The following is a 27,767-nucleotide window of genomic DNA, read 5'->3' on the forward strand; positions in this document are numbered from 1 at the left end:
GCAAGGTGCTGCCGAGGAGGAGTGGAAAGTCATCTCGGAAAGCAAGGGGGACCTCATGGCGACGGGGTGCTGCTCATCCCGCGGGGAAAGGCGAACACATCTTGCATAAAAGCAAAGGAGGTCTTGCACACAAAAAGTACTGCGGAGGCCGCTGTGCTGCAATGCAGGGCAGGCGCCTCCTCCCCGCTCTTCCCTCTGTTCCCTCCCCCGGAGGGAGCAGGGCTATTTGGGCCGGGCAGCAGAGCTGTCCCTGGGCAGAAATGTCCCTGCTTGCCCAGATAATGTTATTTATATCGCCCGCTGGACCACCCAGGTCTCTGTCCCGCCGCCGCCCCGCGCTCTGTGCTGCTGGTTGGTGCCCTAGGCAGGTGAATCTGACCAGGGAGAGACGCAGCTGGGCACCTGGAGCGCACTGCGAGGGATGGAGCCGGGCAGGTGGTGGGTCGGGCTGCTGGAGGTGGGGAGGGGGAGGTCGCGATGCCGCAGGCATCTGCCACCCCAAGCAGGCGGGGTTTTTAGAAGAACGAACGGATATTGTGGCGGTGAGGAACACGGGGGGTAATAATAATAATAATAATAATAATAATAATAAAATTTTATTTATATCCTGCCCTCCCCAGCCAAAGCCGGGCGCAGAGCGGCTTACAAGAGTAAAAATAGCACAGTTTATATAAAATCACAGTCAATTAATAGAAAGTCATTCTAAAATAAATTCAGAATCAAATTAATGGCAACCATTGGGCTAGAGTTCTGTGAGGTTTACAGCCAAAGGCCTGGTGGAACAGGTCTGTCTTGCAGGCCCTGTGGAAAGATGTCAATTAAGAGAGGGAAAGGCTTGCAGTTCCTTACTGCCGACGCCCCCACCATCTCTGAGGCTGACAGCCAGGGAGTTGGCATTGACCCACTGAGAAGAGAAGTTAAGATTCTCGGCTGCCCCCTAGATCCGAGCCAAGGTTGCTGACGGGAAAGGCACAGAAGCAATGGGTCTGAGGAGAAGGCAAAATTAGGAGTTTTGTGTGCGTGTGACTCTGCCTCTTACAAGATTTTGGAACTGTCCCATTCCCAGCAGCACACCTGGAAGTGGAATCTCGAAAGGGAGCCTTTGTGGTAGTTAACCTTTCCCAGACTCCTAATCAAGTCTCCTTCTCCCACACACTGTTATGTTACGGGCATCAATGTGTGACATAACAAAGCATCTGAATGTACTGAGCACGAGTCTTTGGGGAAAGATGCCGCGGTGAACCAGCTTTATTCACACCTCAAAGCCTTTGGAACAAAGCTGCAACTTTTCCAACGGCAATTGTCACAAACACAGCCCAATACCATACATTTTTCAGCGTTGCAGGAAATAATGAACAGTTTTCCACAGGAAAATATCAGTGCGCAAACGAGCAGGTATGCAGCAGACATTGCATCTCTGGCTGGGGAGTTTAAACAGCGCTTTCAGGATTTTGCTGCTATTGAAAAGGAGACCAGCCTTTTCTCCTCTCCATTCTCTGTTGACCCCAATGATGCTCCAGATCAGCTGCAGCTCAGGCTCACTGAGCTGCATTATGACACTGAGTTGCTTAGTCGTCACCAACAGCTCTCTCTTGTGAACTCTTACCGCCAAATGGATAAGAGCCGGTTTCAAGAGATTCAAACATTGGCTAAGAAAATGCTGAGCTTGTTTGGCCCAACATATTTGTGTGAGAAGACATTCTCTGCTATGAACTTTAGCAACTTGCATTTAATTTTAATGGTTCAAAGAATGTCAGGCAAAATGGTCAGCCCTCACGCATGTTCACTTCATCAAATCTGGCTCTTTGAAAAAAGTTTAGACACCCCTGTACTAGAGGACTGCAGTTCCAGATTTGACTGATTTTCTTTTGTTCCCACACCCTGCATTAAACCAATTCCTCAGCCCTGTAGTTCCAGGTTGTTTGCACCAATCCTCCATCCATCCATCCCCTTCCCCTCAATCTGCTTGAGCATCCCTACTCACTACTGGCGTAGTATTAAAAATAAAATGAGAGTCAATAAAGTATGAATATTTTATTTAACAAGTACGCATCAGAGGCATTATTTAGAACAAATGTAACAAAATATCAGCCCTGCATAGTATCTTAAATTTTAAAAAATCATCTTCACCACATGAAAATGTATATTGACAGTTCACATTAGTTAGAAGTAAAAAAAAAAAATACTTCCTATTCTGAAAGCAAATATGCAAACTTACATAGGTATAGGTAATTTTAACGGCACTATTACTATTATAGCCGCATTTTTATCTTCACTATTAAACATTCAGTTGTCCATGCCATGGCTTGTTTCTTAAGAAAGCTGATAAATCAAGGGGTGTGATCCAGTGAAAATTAAGCACTTAAAAAGGTTAGTCCAAGTATCCATACTAGGAAGCAGCAGTGCAATCCTATACGTGTTCACTCCAAAATAAGCTCCAGTGAGTTCAATGGAAGCATGTATAAGATTGCAATCCAAGGCCCACTAAACGTGGGGGACTTGCTTCCAAGGAAACATGCACAGGATTGTGCTGTGTTTGTTTTGTACATCAGTGTGAGAAGCGCATGCCACTGAAATCAATGGGAGTTCAACGTGCTTTAATTTTAACTGGATCATATGCAAAGTACCTTCAAGTAATCTTTCACTGAGCTGGCTGTATTTTGGTTACTACATCTCCCATCAGCATGGTGGAGGACATATGCAGTACAATCCTAAACGTGTTTACCTCCCTAGTAAACCGGTTTAGGATTGCAGCCCTAGTCTTCAGTGTTGTTTTTTCTTTGTTCAGTGCAAATGATACACATTTTATTGATAAAACTATTTGCAATGCAAGATTGTTTAGATACAATTGCACCTTATTAAATAAATGCAAAATATCCTTTATAATACACATTAAATAAATGGGTTTTTTGCATGTAAATTCATAAAATCTTCTAAGACTGTATTTCAAATAAAGCTGTACATAAAGTTATTTAGTGCTAAAAATCTACAATACATTTTCAAGTATAAGTCACTCATAAATATTATTGCCAATACTTGTGCTGTGGTCAAAATCCAGGGATTTGAGATCATTCACATCTCGTTAAATTTGGGTTGAGTTTCTCACTGAGTTTATGGATGAGAATTGCCAACTCCTCTGTAGCTTGAGACTTGTCTTCAAGGAGTTCATAGCGAAGACTGGAAATATCTTGCTTAATTTCCTTAAGTTCACCTGTGTAATTAGTAAAAAGAAAGTTGTTGAGACAGCTTACAAAGACCAAGCAGTTGAAGTAGTACTGGATACTACCAGGCAGAGGGCCTTCTCGGTAGTGGCACCCACCCTGTGGAACGCCCTCCCACCAGATGTCAAAGAGAAAAACAACTACCAGACTTTTAGAAGACATCTTAAGGCAGCCCTGTTTAGGGAAGCTTTTAATGTTTTAACAGAACATTGTATTTTAATATTTTGTTGGAAGCCACCCAGAGTGGCTGGGGAAACCCTGCCAGATGGGCGGGGTATAAATAATAAATTATTATAATATTATTATTACTTAGGTCCTGCTTGCAGGCTTACAATAAACAACTGACAACAGGATGCTGGAATATTTATCCCACTGCCCTGATCCATCAGACTCTTCTTATATTCTTATGTTTTAAACCTATGCTGATGAATTATATAAGGAGCTGCTTTACATAAGTAATTCCATTATGACTGAAGAAGTGTGCATGCACACAAAAGCTTATATCAGAACAAAACTTAGTTGGTCTGTAAGGTGCTACTGGACAATTTATTATTATTATCTATTTTTATTTCCATTATGACTGCAAGCTTTACTGAACTATTAAGTTAGATTACTTAAAGCTTTTACTGTATTCTTCTTTGAACTGGTGGGGCTGATAACAAGCAATGATGTGTCCTCTAACTGTTTGATTATTTAACTGCATTTTGAGAACAAGACACAATCCAGCCAAAGTTAATCACTTTTACATTACTATTAATTTCAGTGGTTGAAATTAATGCTTTACACCCCCCCTCGAAATGCTTGATGCTCCCATTTTGATCTAATGGAACTTATTGGTGCTTAGCTTTGGCGAGATCCACATGAAAAATGCATTATCAAATGGAGTACCTCTGCTATAATAATTTATTATTCAAATTTCTGACTGTTAAATACATTGTGTTGGATGCAGAGTTTGTCATTCTTAGCATACACCACCGATTGAAATCAACATCAGCTCTGAGAAGTATGACATTTGAGAAAAAAATGAGGAATCTCAAGGTTGTGCAAAGGGAAGAATTAATAGCAAAATTCAAAAGTGTCATTTCCAATCAGTCCTCAATATATATAACAGTAGACTAACAAGACATTAGAAACTGGATTGAAATAAATGTAACTGGGTCATTTTAAAGGACTGCAATTCACTTTTCTGTGCGTGTGGTCTTCATGTGATGTGTGGAAGAAATAAGCTTCAACAAAAATCTAAGTATGTTTTTATTCTCTTGACGGTCTAAGATGCAACTCTCATGCTTCTAAGCCAAAAATGACAAATAGCATTCATTGTATTTCCCATACTCTTACAAACATTTCATATCTTACAGCAGCAAAGCAACATCCTTGAGGTATTAAGGTCACATATTTTTTCTTAGCTAATTTTAGAAGAGAATTCAGCTCACGTGGATATGTTTTTAAAGGTCACTACCACTGGTATTTGGGGTTTTAAGTATTTTTAGCTCCTTTGTCTTAAACTACTTTATTTTGTCCAATTCAAAAATAAAGCAGTTCAGAGTTTACAGCTCTACAGAATTAGTTTATAGCATTCATATGCAACTATTCATCTTCACATTTGTTGACAGAAGTTTAATTTAGCTCAAGAGATTTTACAGGGAAAACATGTGCATGTCCCCTACAATAAGCTGACAAATAAAAAGAACCCCTGGGATTGCTTCCTCCATACAGATTTTCATGAGTTTGGACTGAGGCAGGTTCATGATTTTAAATATTTACCCTGGGAGCCAAAGAGGCAAGGATCTCTCTTTCGCATCCCCCAGATCTCTGGAGGGTAAGTTGGCTGCTGAAGGGTTTTTCTGCAGATTGAAACCTTCACTCAAAGTATTAATCCCCCATCACATTATCTTTCATAACTAAAGACTCTAAACTATTCCAGTTTGGAATAGAAGATGGCTATCGGCAAAGCCTTCTTAAGCTTAAGACAGATTACTTCACCTGTACCATTTAAATAGCTTCTGAGCTGTTCTCCTATTATGAGTGCACATTTATGAAAGGCAGAAAGGCAATTTTCAGTATGTCTGTATTAAGTTTTTAAATCAGCCAGTGGCCACATATGTACAAAGGTGGATTTACAATCATAATTCAGGTTTCCTGAGGGTTGTTTTTTTAATGTCATCTGTGAATCAATGCATTCTATTTCAAGTGCATTTTTTAGTCTCCAATCTGCCTTTTCCCCATAGTACACATTTGGGAATTACTTTTTGAAAGCATATTAACATCCTCCCTGTAAGAAAATGTGAGAGTGTTTTCAGTTCCACCAGTGAAGGTTTCCTTCAAAGTCTCCCCTTCTCTGCTAGCTATTTACTTATTTATTTAAACCTTCAAGGCACCAAATAAATCAGAAAAGGAAACTGTGGCACTCTAGGTGTTGTGGGACCTCAGTTCCCATCAGCCACAGCCAGCCTGGCCCATGGTCAGGGTTAACAGGAGTTGGACTCCAACAACATCGAAAGGGCCACAGGTTCCCTATTCACGAATCTTTCCCCTATCCTGACATCATACACGAATTCAGTGCAACAGATGGCTAACATGACACATATTTTGAAACGCCTGCTTTTAACTTGACAATTTTAATGTTTTACTTTATATTTTTGCAAACCACTTGGAGCTTTGTTTACCATCCAGCGGTATATAAAATTTCTGGATGAATTTTAAAAAGCGAATAAATGATGCCTGCTTCAGCAGAGAGTTTATTTAAGTTTCTGGTGAACCTCAAAAAAATAAAAGGAAATATGTTTCTCCAGTTGCTGTGTGACTTGCTCCCAATTTCTGCTAAAACATCTGGTTGTAAGTATAGTTGTAGTTGTGGTATAGGCAGTGCTTTTTGTGTGTGTAATGGCAAAGGTGCCCAGTACTCATATCTTGATAAAAATGCTGTGGGCAGCAAAATAAGAGGTGATGGTAGTCAATAAAAGGCACTAAGTGTACCGGTTACTGCACTATGATCTGACTCAGTAGCTACATTTTTGGGACAACATTCAGAGTCTTCCTACTGTACTAGTATATTAAGAAGTCTGCAGTAGCTCTTACCCTCATTGACTTCATCATTTTCCTTGTCTACTTGTGCTTTCAGAACATAACGTTTTATAAGTCTCTTCATGATTTGCTATTGGAGAAAAACAACAACACCACAACTGTTTATCATTTCACGATGCTTTGAATGTCATAAAGGTAACAGTACAATCAATTCTTTCTCACGCATACAACTCACAGAGCTACACAGACTGGAAGAGATCCTGACCCTACAGGATGCCACACAGAGCCATTTAATTCCCCTCCCCTGCCCAAACTAGACATGGATAGTACCCGATATAATACAGCACCACATGCTTGGCTGTTTCAGTAAATAGAAGGACCTTGAATATCTTTCATACACTTATTTCTCCCTGAAAATACGTAAAAACAAACCTTGCAACCTTTAGGCACCCTCTCAGGGCTGCAACCCCTGTTCACCACAAGGTGTCAGCAAAGGTTGCTCATTGAATTCCACCTTTTTAATCGTGAGGTGGGGCATTTTGTGCGGGAATGACTTCTTCAAGTCAAACCACTCCCTCAAACACAGTGTCCCTGCGCCAAGAGCCAAAGCGGCTGGACTGAGAAACAAGAGGAAGGTTATCACCATGAGCAAGCATAGAGAAGAGGACAGTATACACTGACTGTGACAAAACACTTCCCGTTCAATTGTGTTTTGGCACCGTGTCTGGGACTTTGCAAGACAAGGGTTATGTAACTGCAACTTGATTACTCTGGAAAAGCCAGGCAAGGAGGTTTTGTAGTGGCACTGGATTTTTAAATTATTCTTATTATCTACCTCATCCATTAGAGTTAATGGTTTGTAGTAAAAGGATAAGGCGTCGAGAACTAGGGCAGATGCAGGGCTCCTACTGATGAGTTTGTTTCAGCTTGTAAATTGGTTATGTTTTAGGCGGCTTTTTTTGTTGTTTATTTGTTTATTTATTACATATGTAGGTCACCTTTCCTTCAAGGAGCTCAAGGTGACTGGGCATAGTTCTCCTCCCGCATTTTATCCTTACAACTACCCTGTGAGGTAGGCTAGTCTGAGAGGCATTGACTGGCCCAAAGTCACCCAGTGAGCTTCATGGGGATTGAAACGCTGGTCTCCCAGGTCTTAGTGCCACACTCTTAACCACTAGACCACACTGGCTCCCTATTTTTATCTTATTTAGTACTGTATTTATTGTATGTGAGCCTTGTGCACTTTGGTAGAAAGTCAGCCTATGAATTCATTAAGACAGTTGTTTTCAACCTTTTTGAGTCCATGGCTCCCCTGACCAACTATATTATTTCTGTGGCACTCCTATGAGGCTCAGGAGCCAAGTTATGTCACCCTTGGCCTGCAGAGCTGGCAGCCCCTCACACCTTTTTGAACACCCTCCCTTGGGAAGTGTTCCCACAAATTCCTCTCATCTCCCCTCTCCTTGGAAGTCCTCCTGTCAGCCACTGTTGCCTTCCCTGATCTCAGAGCTGTGCCCCCTGCCCCAAAGAGAGGTCCTCACACTGCCCCACAGGGGCCTGAGACATGTCTGTCCATTCCCAACAGCAAGGGCTGACAGGCTGGGCTCCCTCGCCTGCTTGCATGCTTACTCCAAGGCCACTTCAGCTCCTAGCACCAGCATCCCCTGGCCAGCCCCAGAGGCACCATTCGCCTAGCAGGCATAGCCAAACTTGGCCCTACAACTGTTTTGGGACTACATCTCCCATCATTCCTAGCTAACAGGACCAGTAGTCGGGGATGATGGGAATTGTAGTCCCAAAACAGCTGGAGGGCCAAGTTTGGGGGTTTGTAGCCAGCACTGCTGCAACAAACAGCTTTGCAAGCCTTTGGGAGGCAGAGACGCAAGAGGGCATCAGAGGAAGGAGGGAAGAAAATAGGGGCAGAGGCCAGTGTTGCCCGCAGCACTCCTGACCGTCATTCAAGGCACCCTAGGCTGCCATGGCACGGGGACGCGGGTGGCGCTGTGGGTTAAAGCCTCAGTGCCTAGGGCTTGCCGATCGAAAGGTCGGCGGTTCGAATCCCCGCGGCGGGGTGCGCTCCCGCTGTTCGGTCCCAGCGCCTGCCAACCTAGCAGTTCGAAAGCACCCCTGGGTGCAAGTAGATAAATAGGGACCGCTTACTAGCGGGAAGGTAAACGGCGTTTCCGTGTGCGGCTCTGGCTCGCCAGAGCAGCGATGTCACGCTGGCCACGTGACCCGGAAGTGTCTTCGGACAGCACTGGCCCCGGCCTCTTTGAGTGAGATGGGCGCACAACCCTAGAGTCTGTCAAGACTGGCCCGTACGGGCAGGGGTACCTTTACCTTTAGGCTGCCATGGCACACTGGTTGAAAACTACTGCCTTAAGAGATCCTAAGTGCCAAAAGAAGTTCCAAAAAAAGTCCAGTATGTGCATACACCCCAAAAGGAGTTTAATCTCCCCAAAACAGCCCAACAAAGGCTGAGCTTGAGCCATAGAACACTGAGTGTTACTTAGAAAATACTGAAAGGGAAAATGAACGGGCAGAATGAACCACTCGAGTCCCTTACAGCTTGCAGAACTGAATTTTGGGGGAAGGCATTCCTGCCTACATGGTTGGAACATTGGAAGCAGGAAGTAGAGCATTCATGTTATGGGATAAAGATAAACTGCCACACTTTTCTTTCAGGTCTTACTTATAGTGATGGCAAAGGGACAACTGACAAAGGCTTCAGCCAGAAGCAACATTATGGCAGCTTCACACAGTTATCTGCTCTCATTGGCATGTACAATACAGAGTCAGGAGCCCGGGAAGTTGCCTCCTCAATGAATTAAATAATAAATAAGTCCCAGTATAGGGGCCAATAGGGACGCGGGTGGCGCTGTGGGTAAAAGCCTCAGCGCCTAGGGCTTGCTGATCGAAAGGTCGGCAGTTCGAATCCCCGCGGCGGGGTGCGCTCCCGTTGCTCGGTCCCAGCGCCTGCCAACCTAGCAGTTTGAAAGCACTCTCGGGTGCAAGTAGATAAATAGGGACCGCTTACTAGCGGGAAGGTAAACGGCGTTTCCGTGTGTGGCTCTGGCTCGCCAGAGCAGCGATGTCACGCTGGCCACGTGACCCGGAAGTGTCTTCGGACAGCGCTGGCCCCCGGCCTCTTGAGTGAGATGGGCACACAACCCTAGAGTCTGTCAAGACTGGCCCGTACGGGCAGGGGTACCTTTACCTTTACCTTATAGGGGCCAATGCAGCTAGGGCTGTACAGAGATCTTCATGGTATTGCTGTTTCTACCTGTTTCTGGCTTCATTTGTAACCCTTTTGTCCACTGGACAAAAAACAAGCAAACAAAAATGTGCTCACATCACATGCCATTTCTGTGAGTGGGGAGAAATTATTATTTTTTTCCAGGACTGCTGGCAGGAATTGTCAAGCTGGGCCAGAATTCATACTCCCCTCCCTTGTATGCAATCATAGCAGTCGCTGAAGAGCTGGTCTGCATTTCCAATTCAGAAAATAAAAATCCCATGTATTCTATGGCTCAAGGTCAGACTTATGTCAACAGGAGAGAGAAAGGGAGAGGGAGAGAGAGAAGGGCATGGGAAAAATCTTTCATATCACTGTATCTGAATAATATGCATGTGTTTGTTTATGCAGATTGGTATTTAAATTATTCATGTTCCATCACTCTCCTGGATCCTTTCAATATGGTCTGTCTTGCATTCTGACCTTTTGTTAGAACAGTGTTCTGTAAGCTTAGCATTCAACACAACCGGTGCTTTAAAATGATGTTGATGAATCTATTCTTTCAGCGCTATAACTCGTTTTTCTTTGAACCCAGAGGCCTGGACTTTGAGAAAGACAGTCAAAAGCACATCCTATGCCTTAACCTTTTCAGCCTTCTGTGCCAGCTTTCGATCAGCCAGATCTAAGGTTTTACAACTGAAATTGTTCCATTCTCCATTTAATAATACAAATTGGGCTTGCAACACGATGTTACAGCATACATAGTGTTTCTGTTTCGAATTCCAGTCAGATAGCATGCCCCTTTTCCAGAACACACCATTCTATTCCTCACCCCCTGGTTTTCCAGGGTCCACCACCACCAATAGTCAAGGGTTTGGCAGCCTCTGTGCATTATCTGCTCTCACTAAGTTAAAAAAAATTAATGTTTTCCTGCTACCCTCAGGGCTCCCCCCCCCCCCGGCAAGCTTTTTACACCGCTCCAAATGTTTATGTTCTCCCAAGCCTCCTAATACTTCCCTCTTGTATATGGGTGGTTGGTGTGATGGCCACACACTTGGAGAATCTGAAATTTTGATGGTTCTAAAGGTTTTTCATATTGCAGATATACAAAATGCACTTACTCGTGAATTAGGTCAAATAATTAAAATGAACCATTCAATTAATTAACTGAATATTCCTGAGTGAAATCACCGTGGGCTACAGTCCAGGGGTGTGCAGCTTATCAGCAATAAATTTGCTGGCACATTTCTCAGCATTTTCTCCCAGCAGTTTCTGCCACACAACCTCGAAACTCACCCAAGTTTTAATAAGTCATTTGGGGGTTTGGCATCAGAGCAGTGAAAATAGCAGCAAGCAGGAAAATGATTCCTTCCTGCAAGCTCTGTGCTAAGCTATTAACAGATCTGTCACAAAATACTTGTCTGTGAATTGGCAGTCCAACTTCAGAGCTGCATGGAAACTTGTAATTTATTTAGATAATCATGGCTGCCTGTACTGCCCAACTAACTACTCACCTGATAGCGTGTTGGCTGATTGAGAATGCTATTAAAGCTGTGTGATTCAAAAACCCTCGAGTTGGATTGAGAAAAGAGATTGAGCTAGGAAAGAATAAATCTAAAATCAGAATATTTTCCATGGAATTTGCAACTGTAATCTGGCATTGATTCATTACTAACTGATTACAGAAATGTATATTTTCCAGCAAAAACGTTCTGAAAGAAGCAAGCTGAGCTGTAACTCCACAAACTACTTGTGCATGTATTTATTCTCAACTTCAAGGATGTGCTCAAATAAGAATATGTATTTTACCTATTCTCTGAACTGGAATCAAGTATGGAAGACAAATTCAGCATTCCACACACTTAAAGACTAGCTTGCACTGGCTAGTAGCTCCCCAAGCGCTGAGCTTGTGGCCAGGCTAAAGAAGAAGTTAACTATTATAACGTACTAATTTAAGATTAGCATCATATTAAAATAAACAACAGTGCAAGGAATACTGACAAAACTGAAACAGAGAGAAGGAGCTTGTTATTCTCACTGTTAATCTCTCCTATGCTTCAGCTACTTAATCGTTTAAAGTGATATATATATATATCTCTGTGTGTGATACACACACACACACACACACACACACACACACACACTAGGCCAGGCCAGCCCATTTCACAGCCTGAGGCGAAACCAGAAGTTTCTGCCACTGCCCCTCTGCCAAAGCCTCGCATACCAGGGTCATGTGTCAGCAGGGACAGTGCGCTAGCAGGGGTGCCACTTTGCAGAATTTCACTGCCCAAGGCGGGCCAACTCTGATACACATGCATCCCTATAAACTATTCCAGAGACTGGGAATCTGGTTTTGCCAGAAATTAACCCTGGAAAGAAAAGGTATGTTGGAACTGAATGAGAGAGGATGCTTCCAATAGCCCCCCCCCCCAATAACACACTCGCAATAGCAAGGTCTGATTCTGCTAACTCACCCAATAATGCCACAGGGATTGCATGACAAAAGGGGCTTACTGGAAAGGGAAAAGGCCTTATTTGTTTGCAATGCCCCACATACATCTGTTTTCTTGTGGGGTACAATCAGTTTTCCATTACAGTGGTGCCCCGCAAGACAAATGCCTTGCAAGACGGAAAACCCGCTAGACGAAAGGGTTTTCCGTTTTGGAGGTGCTTCGCAGGACGAATTTCTCTATGGGCTTGCTTTGCAAGACGAAAATGTCTTGCGATTCCTGGGGGTTTTTTTCCGCTCCCCACCCACTTTTTCTAAGGCACTAAGCTGCTAATAGCCTTTTAGCAGCTAATCCGCTAATCCCTTAAGCCTTTAATAGCCGCTAAACCGCTAATAGCGCTAATCCGCTAATGGGCTTGCTTCGCAAGACGAAAAAACCGCAAGACGAAGAGACTCACGGAACGGATTCTTTTCGTCTTGCGAGGCACCACTGTATATAGCTTACAATTCAGCTCTCACCAGCCATCTCCCTCACATGGGGCATTTGTCTCTATGTGAGATTGGATGCAGACATACTTTGGTTATTTTCATTATTCCATATTTTGGTTCTTTCCCTACTATGTAGAAGACCAGAGGTGGGAAACCTCTGGCCCTCTGGATGTTACTACAGTGGTACCCCGCAAGACGAATGCCTTGGAAGACGAAAAACCCACTAGACGAAAGGGTTTTTCGTTTTCTGAGGTGCTTCGCAAGACAGATTTTTCTAAGGGCTTGCTTCGCTAGACGAAACAGCCCTGCCTCTCCTGTCATGGCGACGGTCACTGCACGCACGCACACTCGCTTCCCCGCTTCTCCGGCTCCCTCCCACCTTCCTGCTGACGGCTCCTCCGGCTCCCTCCCACCTTCCGGCCGACCTTCCGGCTGCCTCGCGCCGCTGCCCACCGCCCTCGCGCGCTCCCCTCAGGAGCCGTTGCCGCCAGCAGCCAGCGTTGCAGCCGGAGTCGCGCTCCTGAGCCCTGCTGCCCTCCAGCAGCCGCGTCGTGCGGTGTCCACAAGGCGCGGGTGAGTCCAAGGACTGGCTGCGGCAGCTGCCCTGCTTCTCCCCACCCCTCCCCGCCGTGGTGCTTCGCAAGACGAAAAAACTCGCTCTACGAAAAAACTCGCTCTACGAAAAAACTCGCTCTACGAAAAAACTCGCAGAATGAATTAATTTCGTCTTGCGAGGCACCACTGTATACTCCAATGCCCATCAGCCCTAGTCAGCATGGCTAATTATCAAGGATGATGGGAGCTGTAGTCCAACAACATCTGGAAAAGACCCTAGAATGTGATCAGAAATGCATACTTCATCAGTGCAAACCATTACTTAGAGTTCAAGAAATAGCAAAAGCTTAAAAAAATAATGTTCCATGAAACAGAGTGAGTCTGATTTGCACTTACCCTGGATTTTGAGTTGCCTATTCCCAGTTCCATATCCTTCTGCAGTCTTTTCCGCCTGCACTTAAATAACTTAATGATCCTTATAAAGAAATAAACAAAAGACTTGGGACTTGGGACAAGACTGAATGGAGGCGGCAGGGTTTTCCCATCATCGAAGTATGATAACCAGAGCTTAGAGCGAGCAAATTTCCACTCCACATCACTGTCATCCTACATTGGGAACAAAGAAATGTCCATTTATTTATTTATGAATGGTCTTACTCGACTGCACATTATTTTTACCCACTTTTCTGTGCAAGGACATATAAAGTGCCTTACTGGATAAAAACACGAATAACAAACAAGCAATTTCAATTATTAAAAAGATGAGAAGAGAAGAGGCAAGAAACAGAAACAGCAGTGAATAACTAGTAGAAAGAAGGAAGAACAAAGGACTACAGTGGTACCTCGGGTTACATACGCTTCAGGTTACACACTCCGCCAGAAATAGTGCTTCAGGTTAAGAACTTTGCTTCAAGATAAGAACAGAAATCGGGTTCCGGCGGCGCGGCGGCAGCAGGAAGCCCCATTAGCTAAATTGGTGCTTCAGGTTAAGAACAGTTTCAGGTTAAGAACAGACCTCCAGAACGAATTAAGTACTTAACCCGAGGTACCACTGTACACTCCCTGCTCTGTCTCCTGGGTAAAACAAGGTTTACTGAGAAGCACAAGTGTTATCACAGGACACTCTGATCTTCAGGATTACAGAGTCCTCCTCTTTCTTTACCAAAGTCTCTCAAGCCATACTTGTTCTCCAGTGACTTATATGAACTATCCTGCAAGGAAGTGGCAAGGTTTAGGCATATCCAGTGGTGCTCACACTTCAGGTGTTCTCTGGTAATGGGAGGAAGTTCTGCAGGATCTAGCACCGTAGCTCCACATACATATCATCCTTGTTCTGAACACCCTCCACAAGTTGGAGGGCAATCTTCTGAAGTATGGAGTCTCCTGGTTATGGGCTGCTACTGCTGGCATTAAATATTCACTTTTGTTTTGTCAAAGTTCACCTTTTCACAATTCTCTCCGTCTCATCATAAACATCTTTACCCAGATGTACTGAATAAAATGAGACTTACTTCCTAATAAGTATGCTTAGGATTGCAACCTGTTTCCTCCCCCCCCCCCACACTATATTCTATGACTCCCAAGTCCTTGAATCTCGTCGTCTTCTTTTCAGTACTCTTGGGACAAAACAAGAGTATGGCTGATATCCAAAGAGTGACTTACGCACTTCCACAAATTTAGCCATGCCTAGTAGGATTTTTTTAAAACAACAACAACACAAGCCCCATGCCAGAACACAAATTTCTTGGGGAGATTCTTTCAGTCTGAAACTCTGTTGCTCTGAATAGAAACCCACAGTCATCTGGGTAATGCAATACAGAGAGCTATAATTCTAAGTAATAAAAATAAACCTATTAACAATGCAGAGTTATTTGGACGTGTTCCCCACAGCTAAACTGAAGAAATGGTCTGAGGAGGTTCAACACTGTAAAATACCATTGTTTGCAACATATGAAGAGTCAGTGTTGTATCGATAAGAGCGTTGGCCCAGGACAGTTAAATCCCCATTAAGCCACAAAGCTCACTGGATCATCATGAGCCAATCACTCTCAGCCTAAGCTGCTTCACAGAGTTGTGAGGATAAAATACAGAGGAGGAGAAACATGTACAGGGCAATAAGTACCTTAGAAGAAGAGTGGGATAAAAATCTAATCAATAAAATTAAAAAGAAAGCAGTCAATTAGTCTGAAAACATACTGAACTTTCTTCGAATTTCCCAGGATGCATAACATTCTTAATTATTCGGGATACTAAAAAATAACACTACAGCGCTGGAAGTTTCTCTTGAGAACCAAGATTAGTGGAGTTATTTGCCAAGCATGCCTACATCTTATTTACATGTAAAATATACTATTATCTATTTCAACTGCACTGTGTTTAGAACATAAACATCCAGGATGATATGATTAATTTTTTTAATGATGTGTTTTGCAGTCCTGCTGAATAAGGCGCTTTCTGGAATAAAAAATGTGGCTATCAGTAATTGATTAAGTAACACACATTAGCCCTCTTTGAAAACCTGACACCCTGCAGATGTTAAGTATAGCCTTGGCTGTTTTAGAATAAACACCTACGTATTTCTAATATGCACCTAGGATTAGAACCAAGCTTTAAATATGGTAAGCAGAAAAAGATGCTTAGGTTACACACTGAATAATTAATATTTGGAAATGCAGTTTAGTCATCATAACAAACTCCCAGAATGCATTTTCACCAACTCTTACCAGATATTAACCTTTTTAAATAGGGGAGGGGGGACTGGCAAAAATTGTCTCACACCCCTTTTTGTTAGCAAGACTGTCTGCTTAGTAGAGATTCTTCTGTTCACAGAAATGCATGTTTTGATCCAACCTAGTATACATGGATATATCTTCAAACTGAAATTGATACTTCCTGGATCTTAACAAGTAAGCTACCTACAAAAGCTTATGTTACAATAAATCAGGTTTTAAAGACCCTTTAATATTTGTTTTCATATTAATGTAATCGGCAGCACCACAGAGTCCTGTTGACACAGCAAAGATGACTGTGTTGATAGAGTGTGACATAATTATTTATCAGAATCACAAAATTAATTATGTGAGGTGGAGGGGGGAAGTCTATGTTGTTACAGTAAATCTCCTATTTCCTGGTACTCGGGTCATAATAATTATGCAAATCAGGCACATTTCTATTTATTCAATTTTGGAAAACATGTTATGCTTACAGAGAATTTGAAAATCTAACCTTTGCTCTCACCCATCAGGGCTTCTCCTATGTTCTTATTAACACAGAGATGAATTATAATTATATTTTATGGTTTTAATTTTCACTTGTAAACCTCCCAAAGGATTTTTTTGTGATGGGGCAGTACCTAAATGCTGGAAATAAATATGTACAGAAATGGAGTGTGAAGTTATCTCACTATTAATTTTTATATGAGGGGCCTTCAGTCACAAGAGCAGCCGATCAGAATCATGCATCATGACACTGGCCTGTCTAGTCCAGCATCTTGTTCTCACAATGACCAATTTGATGCCTACAGGAAGCCTGCAAGCAAGACCCAAGCACAAGACGACTCTCCCCCATTGAAGTATCCAACAACTGGTATTCATAAGCAGGTAAAAAAAGGTAAAGAACCCCAGGATGGTTACATCCAGTCAAAGGTGACTATGAGGTTGCGGCGCTCATCTTGCCTTTTGGCCGACGGAGCCGGCGTTTGTCCACAGACAGCTTTCCGGGTCGTGTGGCCAGCATGACTAAACCGCTTCTGGCACAATGGAACACCGTGATGGAAACCAGAGTACACAGAAACACCGTTTACCTTCCCGCCACAGCGGTACCTATTTATCTACTTGCACTGGTGTGCTTTCAAACTGCTAGTTTGGCAGAAGCTGGGACAGAACAACGGGAGCTCACTCCGTTGCGCACATTCGAACCGCCGACCTTCTGATCAGCAAGCCCAAGAGACTCAGTGGCTTAGATCACTGAGTATGGATGGATGGATGGATTCATAAGCATACAGTTTCTGACTATCATGCCTAGTAGCCATTGACAGCATTATCTTTATTTTTACAACACTTTATAGGTGGGGGGTGACAGTAGCTGAAGGGAGGAAGAGGAAATGGGAAAGCTTTCTTCCCATGAACTTTCTTAACATACCTTAGGGTCTAAGCCAGGCATAGGCAACCTTCAGGCCTCCAGATGTTTTGGCCTACAACTCCCACGATCCCTAGCTAGCAGGACCAGTGGTCAGGGATGATGGGAACTGTAGTCCAAAACATCTGAAGGGCCGAAGGTTGCCTATGCCTGGTCTAAGAAGTTATGGTAAGCTGAGAAACAGTACATACAGAACAAATCTTTGCAAGGTGGGTGGGCAAAACAAAGCAGAAAAGTACCCACCTCAATTTCTTGATAGGAGCTGTTGATCATGGCAATCAGCATGTTGAGTAAAACCACAACCATTGTTACGTTGTATATTCCATACAACACGTAGCCAATATTTTCAATGAATTTGTGGTCATATTTGAGGACAACTGACGTGACCTCCGATAAGCCAAAAATTGACCAAAATAAGGTCTTAAAGCTTTCTTCAACTCTGTATGGAAAAAAAATGGTATGTTAATGAATTCAAATATAAATACTTGTAAATTGTTTTGTTTAAAAGTAGATGATTCAAAGATCCTAGTGCAGACATTTAATCAAAACAAGATGCTCGCAACATAAAATGTTTTCAGATAACTTGATTCCCCTGTGGCTTTTTTGCATATTGCCAATTATGTTTGCGGCTGGTGAGCTGTATTAACAGAATTAAGTTTGACAGGGGAAAGTGGTGGTGTATTGCCATTTTTTATATCCTTGTACACCAGGATGCTGCCTTACAACTTTGATTAGATACTTGTTTAATAAAGTAAATGGCATCATCTCTAGAACTCCCTGCAAACTGTGCAAAAATTAAATGAAATATAGTGCAGAGGCATAGCTCAACTTGTCACAACAGACTTGCACTTTTTATATATAAAAGCACCAAATGTACATGTGTGTGTGCATGCACAGCTATTTCAACATAGCACAGAGCGATTCTTATAACAATTGCTTGCTTTTATGAAAAATGCATGATTATTATATGCCACTGCGTATTATAGCATGCGCAGTGGACACACATGTGCAATATTACATGCCACAACTATAAATGCATTAGTCCATGAATGGTGTAGATTCGGCATTTTTTTGCAGGAAAAATCCAATTATTATATGAGTGACTGTATGGTATACCATTCTCAATCTGCTGTACATTCATACAAATCTTCAATATCGCATGCCCTGTAAGCTTCATTTTTTAAAAAACAACATAAGAATGTTAAATAGTTTGTCTGACTACATAATGCACCTGGTTATACCTATATAATAACTGCAATTCAAATACATTCAGTAACATTTACTCTCGGGCTAGGCAATTATGGGTAGGAGGGGACAGAGGAGAAGCTAGAATCAGCTGAATCCATCCAAATGAACTGAGTGACAAGTTATTGTGATGGACATGCATGTGTAAACTAACTTGTACTGTAAACTTCCAGCAGCCTCCACCACAAAGAGGATACAAAACTTTTGTCCTTTTTTCATACGCATTACTTACGTCGTAAATGCTGCGTTTACTTTGGCTCCAAGGTAATAGGAGTACAATATGAACATCCCAATCATAAAGGCAAGGAATACCATAATAAAAAGGACCATAAACTTGAAAATGTCTTTTACGGTCCTTCCAAGGGAAATCTGCAATGGGCCAAAGCTCTCATTCGCAGGCAGGATATAAGCTATTCGAGAGAAGCTAAGCACAACAGCTATTGCATAAAGACCTTCTGATATGATCTGCGGATCGGATGGAAGCCATTTATCTCGAGCTGAAAGAAAGAGACATAAACAAGAAACTGTTGCTTTACGTGTATTTTTTTATTGCTTGTTAAAAAAATAAAATATCTGGCTGTTCTATATTCATATATCTTGATAAAGATACATATTTATAGCACTGAATAGATATTTTTGAGTAATTCGAATTCACCACGACCTTGTAAGAGAAGTTGATTTGGAGGAATTAATTCATGACTTTGTGATGAAAAAGGCCAGAAAGCTTTAAAGTGATTTGATTTACTTATAAATGTTTGTAGCCCTTCAAAACTTCAACAGAATAATATCTTTATTTGGATTTATTTATTTATTAAAAGTTGGAAAACAGACACCAAGCTTTGTAACACTCTTCTTCAAGCTGGATGCTGTTAAAACAAAAATAGGGGGGAAAATAGAAAGTTGTTTGAGGGCATGATAGAAGAGATCCAACGGGTGGAGATCAATGTATTAAATGTAATTGCAGAAGAAAAATCAAAACTTTTATTTCATGATTTATAAGGTCACATGCAAGGAGTAGCATCTTTAGGAGGAGGCTTGTTTCATAAGTTTGTACTGGGCTCAAAAAAGTAAAGGTAAAGGTAAAAGGTCAAGGACCCCTGGACGGTTAAGTCCAGTCAAAGGCGATTATGGGGTTGTGGTGCTCATCTCGCTTCAGGCCTAGGGAGCCGGCGTTTGTCCACAGACAGCTTTCCAGGTCATGTGGCCAGCATGACCAGACTGCTTCTGGAGCAATGAAACACCGTGTCGGAGGCCAGAGCACACGGAAACACCATTTACCTTCCTGCTGCAGCAGTGCCTATTTATCGTGCTTTTGAACTGCTAGGTTGGCAGGAGCTGGGACAGAGCAACAGGAGCTCACTCCATCACAGGAATTCAAACCACCGACCATCCGATCGGCAAGCCCAAGAGGCTCAGTGGTTTAGACTACAGCGCCACCTGCGTCCCAAGTATGCTTGGGTGGTTATATGAGGTTACAGGTGCAACTCACCTGGTGGGGCAGAGCTGCAACAACAGCATCGTGGCAGCAGAATTGCTATTACTTACTGGGAGGGTCAATGTGGGGGCTGTGGGGCTGCACCAGTAGACCCAAACTATCCTGTCCCTCCCAGTAAGTAATAGCAATGCCGCTGCTAGGATGATATTGTTGCAGCTGTGCTCCACTGAGCATCTCCTGTGATAATCATGCTATTCCTTTAAAAGGATGCTAGCCATTTTAATATACTAGAGACACGGAAACATTTCTTTGACTTGCCGTAAGTAAAATATTCTATGTTTGGTGGAAGTGTGACTTCAGAGAGGTCTGGCTCTTGAATGAAGTTGTCCACATACTGCTGTGCTTTTGTCGCCTGTAGAAAGGCCAGCAGCCTTGCTGTGAAAGCGGCAATGAAAATAGACAACATCCCAAAATCCAGAACGTTCCACAGCTGCAAAATATATTCTCGGGGTCCTTCTGTCCAAAGCTCCTTGCACTCGGACCACATCATGCCTAAAAACCAGAAAAGCAATAAAAACACAGTGAAGACTGCAGACTGCTACACACTGACTTGGGAGCAAGCCGCTGAACTCTGCGAGACTGACTTCAGAAATGGAATTGTACAAGTGAAAATGGTTTCGGCCTTTCTTAGCTGCTTTACACAAGGCATGCCATACTTGAAAGCCACTTCCATGCAGAAAACTGCAAGGATCTCACCTGTCACACTAGATTTATGTACAGGGTCATAGGCCCATTCTGCAATATTACTGGGGTAACAGACCTCGTGAAATGTTAGCACAAAGTGGAATACAAGCAAGACATATAAATCTGTATATCTAACCCAAACTCACATTTGGATTATCTGAGCTCTTATCTTGATTACCAGACTTAGGTTAGTCCTGCAGGAAAGTGAGGTAGGTAATCTTCAGCAGCTGCTTGGCGGAAGTATTCCAGCCTCCCTCCTGAGCACTACCTGTAAAAGTAACACTTCCCTATTCTCACCTGTAGAAGAGAAACTGCTGCTCAGCATTGATGGATTTATTCCATTCAGTCATCTAACCTGGGAGCAGGCGGGTCACCTTAAGGTGACAGGGAGAAAAGGAAAGAGAAAGTATATGTGGGGTGGTGTGTGGGTGTGGGTGTGTATGCCCACTCATATGCCTAATGGAAGATTCAGGTGCTCTTAAATTTTCTGGCATTCTATTGTGCTAAGGGAACAGACCTCCACAATTTTAGATAGGATGTTCATTTTATATGAACTTGAAGAGGATGTTAATGAAGTTGAAAAGGCATACAGGTACAGGGTAGTATTCGAATAAGACATATGCAACATACAATAGACTCGTTGAAATCAACAGATTTGTCTAACACCGGTTTATTTTAACGGCTGTACTCTGAATTTGACTTGGTTACAGCCCACAACTTTTAAATTATTTTTAGTAAAGATAAAGGGACCCCTGACCATTAGGTCCAGTCCTGACCGACTCTGGGGTTGCAGCGCTCATCACACTTTATTGGCTGAGGGAGCCAGCGTACAGCTTCTGGGTCATGTGGCCAGCATGACTAAGCTGCTTCTGGCGAACCAGAGCAGCGCACGGAAACGCAGTTTACCTTCCCGCCGGAGCGGTACCTATTTATCTACTTGCACTTTGACGTGCTTTCAAACTGCTAGGTTGGCAGGAGCAGGGACCGAGCAACAGGAGCTCATCCCATCACAGGGATTCAAACCGCGACCTTCTGATCGGCAAGTCCTAGGCTCTGTGGTTTAACCCACAGCGCCACCCACATCCCTAAAATTATTTTTAGTCCTCTACAATAAAGACTCCGAGAGAGCAAAATGAAAATGCTAGAGTTATTTTAAGGCTCTAGGGATCAGTGATCAAGGCTATTGACACTCCCAGGCTATGGGGAAATGCTGTGCAATCTCTAGAGTTTATTTAACTAAACTCTGAGATTTTCAGTTCAGTCTAAATTAAGAAACAGCCATTATAGATTTGGCTAGCTGATCTATCTGCCTATCATGTTGCTTCTCTTATCTCTTTAAGTTGTAGTGAGATTTATTTATTTACTGGAGCAAGAAAGACTTCTTCCCAGATCTCTTGGGTATTCAACACATATTCTGTAATTTGCATTGAACATCTAAGGTCACAGGGAAGAAGTCTGATGCGATTTTTGCGACAAAACCTTACACCAGCTCTTTGGTTCAAAAAACATACATTTTACAAGTAGCACTCTCTAAACGAGAGCTTTCCAAACTGTGTGTCACGACAACATGTTAGTGTGTCGGCTGCAGAGTGTAGGTGTGTCGTGTGAATGCTCCCCATGCCCCTCCCAGGGTTGGAAAGGGGTTTGTTTAACCTCCAGTTTGCTAGTAAAACTGAATTACTGTGCTGCGAAATGCTGCATGTCTAAAAGTGTGTCACCACCATGAAAAGTTTGGAAAGCCCTACTCTAAACCATTAATGATGCTTAGTTTTAATTACCGTATTTTTTTGCTCTATAAGATGCAGCGATCCCTCTTACTGTTCTGGCTTCTGGGATAGCTGCGCAGCCTGCATTCGCTCCATAAGACGCACACACATTCCCCCTTACTTTTTAGGAGGGAAAAAGTGAGTCTTATAGAGCAAAAAACACGGTAGTTCTGTCTGTGAGATCTCTGCCTAGAAATATACTACAATAGACCCTCGGGTTACTCTCTAGTAATGTAAACTTCAGGTTGCAAAAGTGGCAAACCCGGAAGTATTTTTCCGGGTTTTGCTGCTCACGCATGCGCATAAGCGCTCTGTGCCCCTGGATACAGATTTTTCAGGGTGCGCACAGACCCCTGGAACGAATTAATGAATTAAATCCACTGTACAGGAGCAGCATACAATAGCTATGACAGAAAGTAGTTTTATCAAAGAATGCCACAGAAAGTAATCAGGTTGACACTGAGATAGAGAGGCTATATACATACCAAGCACCCATACCATGATCAGCATCTCTGTCCAGCTGAACTGAGTGGTCTTAACCCTAAAAATCTGTTTAGGGTAATCAGTAACTGTCACGTTGGGTAATACTGTGACCCCTTCAAATCTGTCTGAAGCGTTGAACACCAGCAGACCCAAGAAAATAATGAAGGAGGCTGCATGTGCCACAAACTTCATAAATGGACTTCTGAGAACTTTTCCAAGCTGAGAAAGCAAAGGAGAATATATTTGTTTTTAAGCAATGTATGCTTTCACTTTCAACAAACATGGCACGTGCCAAAAATGCATATTTAATGCTAATTTTCAATTTAGGGATACTTCTTTCCATGCAATTTAACTATTGTAAAGCCATACTTAAGAATCCTTCACCTAAATGACTGTTGTATATTTTTATGCTTTTGTAAACCATTTTGGAATCACATTTTGATGAAAAGTAGCACCAAATTGTTGGCAATCCTGTGCAAAAGTTGAAAAGGTTTTGATTCATACATTTTAATTGGTCTAAAGCAACCCCACACACTGTTGCAATCTCTGAGGGGCTTCTAGGGGTTCCCTCACTGCGAGGGAAGTGAGGTTACAGGGAACCAGGCAGAGGGCCTTCTTGGTAGTGGCACCCGCCCTGTGGAACCCCCTCCCATCAGATGTCAAGGAAATAAACAACTATCTGACTTTTAGAAGACATCTGAAGGCAGCCGTGTTTAGGGAAGTTTTTAATATCTGATGTTTTATTATGTTTTTAATATTCTGTTGGGAGCCACCCAGAGTGGCTGGGGAAACCTAGCCAGATGGCTGGGGTATAAATAATAAATTATTATTATTATCTCAAGTAAGCAGCATTAACAGGAGGCCTATGAGGCCACCAGTATGTTGGGTAACACATACTGATCCTTATAGTGTGTGTGTGTGTTTTTCTTTTCATAAACTTATATTCTACGTTTCTTCCATCACTGAGCCAGAGGGGGTATTCATGCAATTCTCAGGCTCTTGCATTGACCAGACCTCGTTAGCTTCTGCAAGATGACGGCCTCGTGTGCCTACAGATCATACTTGAGATAGCTTTTCTTCATAAGAGAGAAGAGAAGAAGATACAGGACCTCTTCCCTAGGTCATCCAAGCAGAGCAGCCACAACCTATTTTATTTAGTTTAGAAACTTGTTATAAATTCCTAATCCTTAGCATTATTTTATTTGCATAGAGTGTTACTTCCTTTTAGCAACTAGGGTATTCATGCTCCAAATTCACTCGCCCAACAGAAGTACAGGATAAGAAACTGTAAAACATTCTGGTGTAATGGAAACGAATAATCACAATTACGTTAACAATAGCAATCATTTGGTTTCAGCAAGGTGTCAAGAGAAACAGGAATACAGCCTTCAGCACACGACTGGGTCTCTCACTTCAACAGAGGGCTTTCTGAAATGAAATACATTTACACACCAAAAAAGCCAAAAACAAAACCTTGTACCCTGCTACATGGTGCAATCCAGTACCCAACGGCAAGAAATGGGAGGCCCAGTGCGACCACCAGCACAACTAGACACTTGATCGCAATGGCCTGTTCCCGTAATCCTGAGAGGTTTTCATACCAGATGGTCAACAGCTGTTGCTGACAGTTTGGATGAGCCACAAACTGTAGGGAAAACAGAAGAAAAACAAGTTACACAGATACTGAAGCACATGTAATTAATGCACTGCAGGGTTGGGTAACCTGTGCCCCTCTCCCCAATATAAGTCGTTGGACTCCAACTCCCATCAGCCCCAAGCAGCATGGCAAATTGGATTTATGGAGCAGCATGTGGAGGAACAAAGATTCTATTGCACCTATGGCAACAGCTCACATTTTCCATTTCCTAAGAATACAGATAGTGCAAACATTAACATGTTAATAGAAGAGATATTTCAGTTGAGAGTTGAGAGAACCTTTCAGTTTCCGTCAAATCTTTATATAATGATGAATAATTTTCTGTCACACAACTATTGGGACACTGGAGCATGCTACAAGCATATTCCTACTTAGACAGAGGAGCCGCATGCTAGAAATCATGCTTCTCCCTCTCATTACTATGCTTGGGATAAAGCCTTTATTCTTTTTAGTGTGAATTCACAATCCTCTCCTGTGTACCGTTTCCATGCATAAGTGCTCTTAAACAAAACTAAACAAAACAGGACCACTTTAAAATGAAATAAAAGGAACGATGCTGAAAGAGGTTATACTAATTTGCCTCTCCATTAGGGACAAAATTTTCACATGGCGTGAGATTCTTTTGAACAAGCGATCGCCCATTTATGGTCATCCAATACAAAAACTTCATGTTTGAAAAGGAATTATACCCCAATATAGCCACTGTAGAGGTGTTAGGGAACAGGGAACAGAATAATAGGTAAAATAAAAAGGTAATGGACCCCTGGACGGTTAAGTCCAGTCAAAGGTGATAATGGGGTTGTGGTGCTCATCTCGCTTTTGGGCTGAAGGAGACGGCATTTGTCCACAGACAGCTTCCGGGTCATGTAGCCAGCATGAGTAAACCCCTTCTGGCACAACAGAACACTGTGACAGAAGCCAGAGTGCATAGAAATGCCATTTACCTTCCCGCCACAGTGGTACCTATTTATTTACTTGCGCTGGTGTGCTTTCAAACTGCTAGGTTGGCAGGAGCTGGGACACAGCAATAGGAGCTCACCCTGTTGCGGGGATTTGAACCCGCCAACCTTCTGACTGGCAAGCCCTAGGCTCTGTGGTTTAGACCACAACGCCACCCACATCCCCTTGAACAGAATAATACAGTGAGTAGAAATGGCTCTTCGGATTGAGTGGTAGCTGGTGAGATGTGTTACTAGGTCAAATCACCAGTGACCACAACGTAGTGACAGGGATTTTGGACACATTCCTGTCCTTGCTTTTCAGCGATTGAAACTGGCTATGGATGTGGCAGGTGCCACAACTAGCACTTCGCAACTGCATAATGGCTGAGTGGATGGTTACCACAACATGAGCACCACCTACTGAGATCATCAAGTTAACCATGCTTCCCAGAAGGTGCCTCATTGCCACTTAATGGGAGGAGAGGGAACGGCAATGCAGCAGGGAGGTCAGGCAGTGTGGGCACAATGGCAGGTGCACTGGATTGGCTCTGCCTGTGAGCCAACCTCCCCGCCACTCATTCCATCTCCTCCTGGCAAGTGGGAGCAACACAGCTGCCGGGAAGCCAGCATTGCAGTTTGGCCCAGCCGGGTGAACGGCTTTTGTCATGCGCTTACATAGTACTATCTCTACTATGTACCGCCTCCACTGTCAACTCATGTCAAACGTGTATGTGGGGAATTTACCCTCCCCCTTGTAGCAACCAGAGTTGGATCCAAACCACAGGGTTAGATTCAAGGAACCCTGGCAGAAGGAAAATGGCCAATACTGCTATTCTGCAAATATTAGGCATGGGTTGATCCATTAGAGAGATTCAGTATGTCATGGATACAGTGGTGATGATAAATTAACAGCAGTAATTAGACTGCTTATTATGCAGTGTGTGTGTGTGTGTGTGTGTGTGTGTGTGAAAACACGGTGTTCTCTCTTCAGGATGAACAGCATTTTGTTTTAGCTACGTACAAACTGCTGTCATAGTCACCTATGGAATTGGCACAGTGCCATAACATACGACAGAAATTCTCATGCTTCTGCTTTAGACACTGGCCTGTTGTGTAAGGGAATGTAATCTTTGGGTTTACCTCCACTTTTCTCAAACAAAGCTCTAGTGATGGATATAGAAGAGCTCTTCTGTGATTGGAAGAACAGCTTTGAAAGACCATTGTGCAGTGCTAGAACACATGTTTGCATACAGAAAGCCCCAGATTCAGTCCATGGCATCTCCAGGTATGGCTGAGAAACACCCTGGCTGAAACCCCGGAGAGCCTGTTGCTAGTTGGTGTAGCTCAGAGGAAGGAACTTTCTCCCTCCCTGCCCAAGAATCACATTCCTCTGGGGTAATCTGTTGGGGCCACATGCCAGCAGCAGGCAGAGTTAAAGCCAATAGAGGCCACTCATCTCTCACTATTTCTGTCACTCCTGCTCACTCTCCCAGCAGCTTCTCTCTCTCTCTCTCTCTCTCTCTCTCTCTCTCTCTCTCTCCACCAAGAGGGCTGCTTAGGGATGGACAGAATGCTCTCATCAAGAGGGTTCCCCCACACTTCTGCTCCTCCATCCATTTTGGCTTCACCATCTGTTATGTACTGAGCTGAATCCTAGAACAATAGGATCCAGAATGCAGCAGTCTGATTGGTCCGCAGGAGCCACCCAATCCAGCTCCTGGTGGAAGTGAATCAGCAACCTGATTGGCCTACAGGAGCAGCCCAGAATTAGCCAATCGTGCAGGGCCCATTGTGTAAATATATAGCTAGACATTTTGGGGGAAGTTTCATTCATTGCTACTACGAGCTGAATAAAGAGCATGAAATTCACACTCGACTCCAAGTATATTTCACCATCCCTCCTGGCAAGTCCCCTTCTTCCAGCCTCCCACCACTGGTGTGACTTTAGATCAAAAGCTGCATGCTAAATGATGCAAGGCAGCTTTCTCTGTTCCTATGAATCCAACCCAATTTATATGACAAGAAACAAGCAGCTACAACCCCACACAGGAAACTTAGGTTTATCGATTCTACTGAAATCAATAGGCTTAAGCATGCCTATTGTTTCATTTCCCAGTGGTATTTGGCTGGGCTGTGTGATAGCCAAAACAACTATAGACTTTGATGGCACCTTAAGGACCAAGAAGTGCTAGTTGTTTGTGGACTAGAACATTATCAGATTCATTTTCAATTTTTGATCATGGTCAATGTAGCAAAGCAAAGTCCACCTGAAGCAATATTACCCACCAATACGATGAGGGCAAGCAAGGCAGACAGCAACGTACCATTCCCAGTTTTGATTTTCCTGATAAATTACATGTGAACCGGAGGAATATTTCTAATATTA

General features: G+C 43.0%; 1 protein-coding gene and 1 long non-coding RNA gene across 2 annotated transcripts in view; one reads left to right on the forward strand and one right to left on the reverse strand.

Annotated features, from left to right (window-relative positions):
* Positions 1 to 2,019: 2,019 nt before the first annotated feature.
* TRPC3 (transient receptor potential cation channel subfamily C member 3) overlaps positions 2,020 to 27,767 on the reverse strand; it is a 58,195-nt gene continuing 32,447 nt past the window's right edge. Inside the window, exons 4-12 of the mRNA XM_083457211.1 lie at positions 24,264 to 24,428; positions 22,786 to 23,002; positions 20,109 to 20,342; positions 18,588 to 18,852; positions 17,354 to 17,549; positions 13,370 to 13,579; positions 10,995 to 11,078; positions 6,300 to 6,375; positions 2,020 to 3,211 (exon numbers count right to left, since the gene is read on the reverse strand). Of these exons, the coding sequence (XP_083313337.1) occupies positions 3,069 to 3,211; positions 6,300 to 6,375; positions 10,995 to 11,078; positions 13,370 to 13,579; positions 17,354 to 17,549; positions 18,588 to 18,852; positions 20,109 to 20,342; positions 22,786 to 23,002; positions 24,264 to 24,428 (1,590 nt within the window). The 3' untranslated portion in view covers positions 2,020 to 3,068. The remainder of the gene's footprint in view (positions 3,212 to 6,299; positions 6,376 to 10,994; positions 11,079 to 13,369; positions 13,580 to 17,353; positions 17,550 to 18,587; positions 18,853 to 20,108; positions 20,343 to 22,785; positions 23,003 to 24,263; positions 24,429 to 27,767) is intronic.
* Positions 6,360 to 10,647, forward strand: LOC310685473. Its single transcript, XR_014515306.1, has 2 exons — positions 6,360 to 6,440; positions 10,078 to 10,647. It is a non-coding gene; the product is annotated as an uncharacterized lncRNA (long non-coding RNA).

The sequence above is a fragment of the Podarcis tiliguerta genome (assembly GCF_965153285.1).
Source record: "Podarcis tiliguerta genome assembly, chromosome: 9".
NCBI lineage: Eukaryota > Metazoa > Chordata > Lepidosauria > Squamata > Lacertidae > Podarcis > Podarcis tiliguerta.